Here is an 8,329-nt window from a genome sequence, read left to right on the forward strand (position 1 = left end):
CGCCCTCGCTGCAGGACTGAAGCCAATAAGAAGGAACGCATTTTAACAGGAATGCCGATATTGTAAACAGCGAGCAGAAGAGAAAGAATGCGCTGCAGTCAATTAAGTGACTCACCCGAGTTGGTTTAATTCGACTAATGTCCGCAAGCCAGCGAGACACAGAGAGGTGTCCAATGCGCGTCAACTTCTGAAGAAAATCGCTCTCGCAGCACTCCTGAAGATTAATGGAGAACGTTTTCACATTTCCCTGCGCAGAGTTTTGATCTAAATTCAGCAAAAGGACTGTAGAGGTTTCCCAGTGACCTGTGAAAGAAAAGTGGATGCTTATTTCTACAGAGTTGAAGGAGGAATTTCCGAAGCTTCCCACATTTATTTTTTCTTCTTCTTCTTTTTTTATTTTGTCTTCAGTCGCTCCTCTCGTGCGCAGGCTTCTCTGTTGTTAGACATATATTGTTCCAACATCCAAACCCCAGTCGTCTACATTTGTTGCCTGCACTTGGATGAACTTCCTGATGAGAGACCCAGTCATACAGGGATCAAGTATGGCATATCATCCGTTTATACCTCACCGGGGTCCGGAATTTGCCATGAGTGCAATGCTGGGTCACCAGCCTCCTTTCTTCCCGGCCCTGGCTCTCCCTCCCAGCGGCTCCCTCTCTCTGCCGGGCGCCCTGGGAAAGCCGATCATGGACCAGCTAATGGGAGCCGCGGAGACCGGCCTCCACTTCTCCTCGCTGGGGCACCAAGCTGCGGCCGCCCACCTCAGGCCTCTCAAGACTCTGGAGCCTGAGGAGGAGGTGGAGGACGACCCCAAAGTTCACCTGGAAGCCAAGGAGCTTTGGGAACTCTTCCACAAGAGAGGCACCGAGATGGTGATCACAAAATCCGGAAGGTGAACAAGATTTTTGTTGTTGTGTTCATCCCTAAATTATCACACATAGTATCCAATACGCAGAAGCCAGTTGTTCATATTGATAGATACAAATAGTCTTTTTTTTGTCTTACACATATATGCCACATGGAGTTAGTTATATCTCCTCAGTTCATCTGGATAACATCTTTATTTCCTGCAATGCTCTCGAGCATTGCTGTTAGTTTAATTTGAATGAGTTGAACTTCCACTGCAGCATAATTGTCCAACAACTGTCACGCATGTGTGACTTTTATTGCACGATGATATGCTTGCACTGCGACATAAAAACATGTCTTTAAAATTATCTGTAGCCTGGACCTATATTTTTTAGCTTGATGGGGGAAAAAATAGATGAAGCTGTGAGTTTCTGAGTTCACACAGGCTGCAAAAGCCAGAGCACGAGTATTACCTGGAAAAGAAGGGAAATCAGAAGTTATGACTCCTGTTATTTTGTAAAATATTATTAATAATAATAATTTAAAAAACAGGGTTGTGTTGTTAATATGTAGCCTCAGATTACAGCAGCACCTTCGTGATTTTTTATGCAAATGTCCTGATATACAAATGTGTGTTGCTGAGGTTTTGTGTGTTAATTTTCATGCCGACCCCGGTTTGTCCAAACTTCACGTTTGACGGGTTAAATCCATCTGAGAGTGTGGAGCTGTGACTAAATTATTTTCGTCATCACCACAGTGACAGTACACAAAGATGGCTGCTGTGTGTGTGTTATAGAAAGTGTGTGTGTGTGTGCGTAAGAGTGTGTGTGTGTGTGTGTGTGTGTGTGTATGTGTGTGTATAGGCCTTCAAGGCATTAAAACAACGAGGCACCATCTATACAGCTTTAACTTGTTGTCTTATATCCTAATTGAGGATGCAGCACATTTCTGTAGTTTACTCAAATTCTTCTGCGCGGAACAGTTCACACACACACACACACTCACACACTCTTCGGCTGACTTATCTCCAGGAGACAAATGAACAACAGGCTATTTGGCTGCATCAGTGAACTTAACACGCTTTTAAGATCGTATTAAGATTAGAAATATTTTTCCATACGTCTAAAAAGAATATGAAGTTTTTGCTGAGTGTTGGATCTGCCACAACAGCAGTGCTCATCATGTGTTGTCCTTTGTCACAGGCGGATGTTCCCTCCGTTCAAAGTGAGGTGCACCGGTCTGGACAAGAAGGCCAAATACATTCTCTTGATGGATATAGTTGCAGCCGACGACTGCAGGTACAAATTTCACAACTCCCGCTGGATGGTGGCGGGGAAGGCCGACCCCGAAATGCCAAAGAGGATGTACATTCACCCGGACAGTCCGGCTACTGGTGAACAGTGGATGTCAAAAGTCGTCAATTTTCACAAACTCAAGCTGACAAACAACATCTCCGACAAGCATGGATTTGTAAGTTCAACTCATGTATGTCAATTTTCCTATTTATCAAATTTTAATACACACACGTTCATTGTTTTTTTTAATGTGCAATTTATTTTTATTTTATCATAGGCTGCCCCCTGTGATTTGAGATTTATTTAGGCTATTAATTTACTATTATCATTATTATTATTACAACAGACTTAACCTAGTCAAGTGATCACTACAAAAAATTTAAAAATGACAAATGTCATTATTGTTGGATTTTTGGTTTATTTTAAAAAGTAGCATAATTATCTGTATTATAGGCTATCCTTATATCCAGCAATAGTTTGTTGATCTGATTAAATATTCCCCACAAAATCCTCCGCAGGATTTTTAAAATAATATATATATTTTTTTAAAATACAGAATTATTTACCAGATTCAATTCCCCCTGTTTGGACTTGTGATTAATAATTCAAGTCGACATTTTAAGAAAATGCCTGATGCACGCGGGTATATCCTGCATAACAACGATCACACAACAGTGTAATATAAATATTGTGCCAATATATATATTTTTTTAACCTTTTTCTTCTTCTTTGTGCTTGTGTGTGCAGACCATTCTTAACTCGATGCACAAATATCAGCCTCGATTTCACATTGTGAGAGCCAACGACATCCTCAAACTCCCGTACAGTACCTTCAGGACTTATGTTTTTCCTGAAACGGATTTCATTGCCGTGACCGCTTATCAAAATGACAAGGTAAGGACAATTACTGCCCACAGGCTTAAACCATGCATGTTGACTGTATCCATATTTATTTATATAAATACATAAACACAAATACAGCTCGTGTTTCCAGTGTCCCGTCAGATCTGCTCCCCTCTCTGTCTTTCATGCTCTGCGCCATTTTGTTGTTATAAAATATGAAAGATGTCATATTTGTTTGAGCCTGCGAGAGTGGTGTATCATGGTGTGTGTGACGAGTGTGTGTGTGTGAGAGAGGGAGAGAGAGAGAGACACGGTGTTTGGGTGGGGGGTGAGGAGGGGTTGACGTTGCGACTGAGTGCCATATTCACCAGCTTGTGGTATGAAATTAATAATTCTGAGGAATGTTATACAGGTTATATTTAATCACGTGGAAAGGATTTGGCACAGATCCAGACTCCCTCTCTCTCTCTTTCTGCATGCGCGCGCGTGCGTCTCTCTGTGTGTGTGTGTGTGTGTGTGTGTGTGTGTGTGTGTGTGTGTGTGTGTGTGTGTGTGTGTGTGTGTGTGTGTGTGTGTGTGTGTGTGTGTGTGTGTGTGTGTGTGTGTGTATAAAGCTAAAAGGGTTAGGGGGTTGAGAAATGAGGAAAAGAAGAGGGGCAACATTGTGCGGTTGAGTGGAGAAAGAGAAAAGGAGGGGGGGGGGGCATTTTTGTGTCAGACTCCGCTGCGTGGTAACATTTTATTCTCTGTAAGACATAAAAATAATGAAAATCATCTTCTCAACTCTTTGATACGATGGCACCACCTCCCCCCGCACACACACACACACACACTCTCCACCCATGAGCAGTGGTGAGAGGGGAGAGGAAGTGGTGTGGGAGTGAAGTTTTCCAAAAAAGTTTATCCCTAAACAAAAAAGAAAGGGAAGAAAAAAGAAACCCAGGATATTTCCACTCTCTTAGAAAAAGAAAAACGTGCCAAAACGAGGCCTCGTGGCGTGCGCACCCTGTGTTTTGTGTGTCGTTTATATGTAAAACCATGTTACTGCTCTAGCTTCAGCCTGTTCAGACAGTAACACTCATGTAGTGTAAACCTGCAGAAACTAGTCCCAGCTCTCGCTTTACCCGTACCTGTAAAAAGATACAGTGTATCAGAGCTCGTGCAGCAAAAGAGAAAACTCAGTTCTTATTGTTCCTAATTTATTTTTTTATTTTTCCAGATAACCCAGTTGAAAATTGACCATAATCCATTTGCCAAAGGATTCCGTGACACGGGAAATGGGAGGCGAGAAAAGAGGTAAAAACATGTGAAAAAAAAATTACAGTAAAAAAAAATGAAAAAGATGTTGTGATTGTGATAAATAAATACAAGTTTAAATGTTTTTAAGATTTATATAAGCAGACAAAGCGATCAGTGTGGATTAATCTGCAGGGAGTCTGGCTTTAATCAAATGCTCTTATAGGCTGGACAATTAGCAGCACTGTTGGTATGGAAGAGATTTTACTGCCACTTTTACTTTCTGATTAATAATTCAAAATTACATTTTGCAAGATATGTTACGTTTAAAAATTAAAAATAAATATTAGTCTAAACCTGGGCAGTGGGTAATGTGCCATGCCAAGATAGACGCAGATATATGGGCCTGATACAGTCAATGGCTCTGTAATGGATTTCATATCCTAACCTGTAGATAAGGTGAGTGCTGCAGTCAGGAGCTCCATCGTTTCAGCTCCGCAGCCTTTTATATAAACAAGCCTCAGTGCCACCATTCATCCCGCTGGAGATATTGTTTCTGACCCGAGAGCTGTGACCACCACCTATAATAACCTGAGTACTCCCGCACAGGAAACAGCTGGCTCTGCAATCCATGCGTTCATACGAGGAGCAGCAGAAAAAGGAGAACGGGGCTTCAGACGACTCCTCTGGAGAGCAGGCTTCCTTTAAGTGCTTCGGCCAGGCCTCGTCCCCTGCCGTGTCTACCGTGGGCCCCCCACACCTGAAAGGTAGGCTGACGGACCCCACAGTCAGTCACACAGGCCGCGTGTGCAAAGTCGTAAAATTACTATTGTGGCAAGTATTTTTACGAGGCAGCCTATGTGTAATGGTCAGAATGAGAGTCAAGTTTATGAATGTTAAAGTAGTTACAGCCAATGAACAGCTTAATAGCTGATCAACCCCACTCAGTCCATGCACAGAGGGCAAATTGACAGTAGTGACTTATGGATATTAAATAAAAGATTATGAAAAGTTAATATTCTCATTAAGTGATAACATAATCATCTGTCCAGGCCCAAAATATCAGTCAGGTACTATTCTTTTGGGGAAAAATCATCATAAAATTCGTTTTATGTGTATAATATAACTGGAAACAATAGGAAATTTACGTTATTTGATTTATTGTCAGTGACTCAGGCCAGTATCAGTGTCCTGCAGGTCTCTTTCCTCTCCACCTGTGGGAGCCAGCTGAAACATGGCTGATAATGGAAGTTATTGTTGTCGTGATTCGCCAATGTGCAGAAAGACAACTGATGTTCTCCTCCTACTACTACTTGTTGCAGATTTCTGCGACAGCGATGAGGACAGCGACGATGAGAGCAAAGATGGACACATCAAAGACGGTCCGGACTCCAGCAAGATTTCCACGACTACGGAGGACGGGAAGGATCATGAGGCGAGCCCGGCTAAAGGGCACAACTTCAGTAACAGTGACTCTAGCAGCAGGAACCGCGAGAGCGGCCCTAGGACTGAGAAAAGCCAGGCAGACTCGCGGCAGAGCCCCGTCACCGTCATCTCCAGCACCACCCGCTCTGGAGAAGAGCTCAAGAGCCCGAGCCTGCAGGAGCAGCCCAAAACGGACGAGTGCAGATCGATAAGCAAGGACAGTTTCATGCCTTTGACCGTTCAGACTGACAGCAGCGCGCACATAGGCCACAGCCACTTGCATAATTTTGGATTTCCAACAGCTCTCACAGGACAACAGTTTTTCAATCACTTAGGGAGCGCGCATCCGTTTCTCTTGCACCCCAGTCAGTTCAACATGGGAGGTGCATTCTCAAACATGGCCGCAGGCATGGGACCCCTATTGGCAGCTGTGTCCACGGCAGGGGTGAACACCATGGACACAACGAGCATGGCATCATCGGCGCAAAGCTTGGCGGGAGCACCAGGCCTGCCTTTTCATCTGCAGCAACATGTTTTGGCATCACAGGTAAAACCTGTTTTCTTGAGCTTAGGCCTAACACGCAGCTTTGAAAAACACGTTGGGTTACACAGTGGACTGTGCTACTAATGGGGGCCTATGTGCCAAAATTTAGTGCGCCTATCCTATGTCTGGTATAGAAATGCCTTTAATGCTCACCTCATGTGCTTTATTTGTAGTTTTAAACATACCTGCGTGGAAGAAAGGGAGAGTGTGCGTTTGTTTATCTTGTGTTAGAGCCAAATGGGCCAGCCTTCAGAGCGAAGTTGGACAGAAATATTTTTGGCTGACTAAGCCATTAGGAGAACTCCTTATGTTACCTTTCTCTTCCACCTTGGCATTGTTGTTCCACATATCAGCCTCACTCGTTAAGGAAAACAGACAGGGAGACAGAGACCACCTCGCAACAGCTCGAGGTGTCAGGCTGCATTTTTTTTGATTCGAGCTCATTAAGAGTGTTTTAGAGCCACAATGGCGAGTATTAAAATGCCTCATTGGCTCAGAGAGGGAAACAACATTATGTTTTAATAGACAACAAATTTGTCTTTTTCCATTTATTGTTTTTTTTTTAAACAAGTGTTGCAGCTGCAGCGTCTCTTGTTTGATTGCAGCATATTAGGATGTTTTATTTGCAATGCAAATTCTTGAACAAGCACCAAAGCCGTTTACATGGCGGGTGGTAAAAGTTTTGCTGCAGAATATTTTTGTTAAGAACCAGATTTGAGAAGAAGAAGAAAAAAAACTGTGTGAACATAGGCATTTGAAGACAGGACAGGCTGAGAGTGGATCGCCCAATTGTCAGACAGTGCCTTTAGCTTTGTAACGATGCATTACTAACTTTATTATGTATGACAAAAATCTACACTGAAGAGAGTGAAAGTGAAGCACAAAAAATACCCCGAGCACTTTGAAGCTTTTACGCATTTGTTCCACAACGCAGGGGTTTTTGAGGGGTAAGACAGTTCACCACCGTGCGTAAACGCAACATGTCTCTGCTTTTTCTGTGTGTGTTTATTCACAGCGCTGAGCTGTGTGATAGTACCAGGTGTCTAAACGCCAACGCTGAGGCTCTCACACTCACTTTCTGCCCCTTTTCTCCACCACAGGGCATCGCCATGTCTCCGTTTGGCAGTTTGTTCCCCTACCCCTACACGTACATGGCAGCAGCCGCGGCCGCCTCGTCCGCTGCGTCCTCGTCTGTGCACCGGCACCCCTTCCTGAACGCGGTGCGCCCCCGACTCAGGTACAACCCTTACTCCCTCCCCATGACGGTACCGGACAGCACGCTGCTCACCACCGCCATGCCCTCCATGGCCGGCAGCGGCACCGAGCTGAAGGGGGACGGCGGCGTCCCGGCGAGCCCGGTGTCAGCTGTCACCCTGGATTCAACATCGGAGGTGACCAGCCACTCGTCCACCATATCCTCCGGCTCGGTTTCCATGTCCCCAAAAACTTGCACGGAGAAGGACGCCGCCAACGAGCTGCAGAGCATCCAGCGCCTGGTCAGTGGACTGGACTCTAATCAGGACAGGCCACGGAGCGGGTCCCCCTAGGAGCCCCCCCTCCCCTTTTCTTCAAAACACACACACACACACACATACAGTACACACATACACAGACACACACACCACCTGCTTCTCGTTTCGTTGTTGTCATGAAAAGTGTTGAGGAAGACATTAACAATAGGGAGATACTCTTGTAGATTCATGCAGGTTTTAAAAAAGAAAAAACAAAACAAAAAAAACATGAACTGTTGGACGTTTTAGTTTCTGAAATGCACTTTGGTTAATACACATCTGATATGTATATGTTTTTCTTTATTTTTCCTCTTTTATTTTTTGTTAAATTAAACAACACTTTTATCCTGTCATTTGAATACCGTACAAGTATTGAAACTGAAAAAGTTGGCATGGGTGTGACTTAACAGATTTAGGAGAAGTTGCTGCTGTGTCCTGTCTCCTAACTTTTATTGTACACGCGGAGAAATGTCTTTTAATATGCACTCTGAATTGATTTGACTTATTTGACTTCACTACCGTTTCATCTACCTTTCGAAGAGAGAGAGAAAAAAAAGGACTGCTGTATTTTTGTTCTCTACACTATCAATTGATAGGTCGGCCAAATGTTGCATGCCCTCCCTAAA

At 43.9% G+C, this 8,329-nt stretch overlaps 1 protein-coding gene across 2 annotated transcripts; it reads left to right on the top strand.

Moving 5' to 3' along the window:
- Positions 1-500: 500 nt before the first annotated feature.
- Positions 501-7,739, top strand: tbx3a (T-box transcription factor 3a; the record flags this gene model as incomplete). Of its 2 annotated transcripts, none has more annotated exons than XM_083982970.1 (7): positions 501-892; positions 2,052-2,334; positions 2,892-3,038; positions 4,207-4,283; positions 4,833-4,990; positions 5,546-6,195; positions 7,293-7,739. In XM_083982970.1, 7 exons carry the CDS (start codon positions 501-503, stop codon positions 7,737-7,739), a joined length of 2,154 nt encoding a protein of 717 aa, XP_083839096.1. The 2 variants fall into 2 exon arrangements, with proteins under 2 accessions (XP_083839096.1, XP_083839097.1); XM_083982971.1 differs by having other exon boundaries at positions 2,052-2,319.
- Between the last annotated feature and the right edge of the window lie 590 nt (positions 7,740-8,329).

Source organism: Trachurus trachurus (genome assembly GCF_905171665.1).
Source record: "Trachurus trachurus genome assembly, chromosome: 12".
NCBI lineage: Eukaryota > Metazoa > Chordata > Actinopteri > Carangiformes > Carangidae > Trachurus > Trachurus trachurus.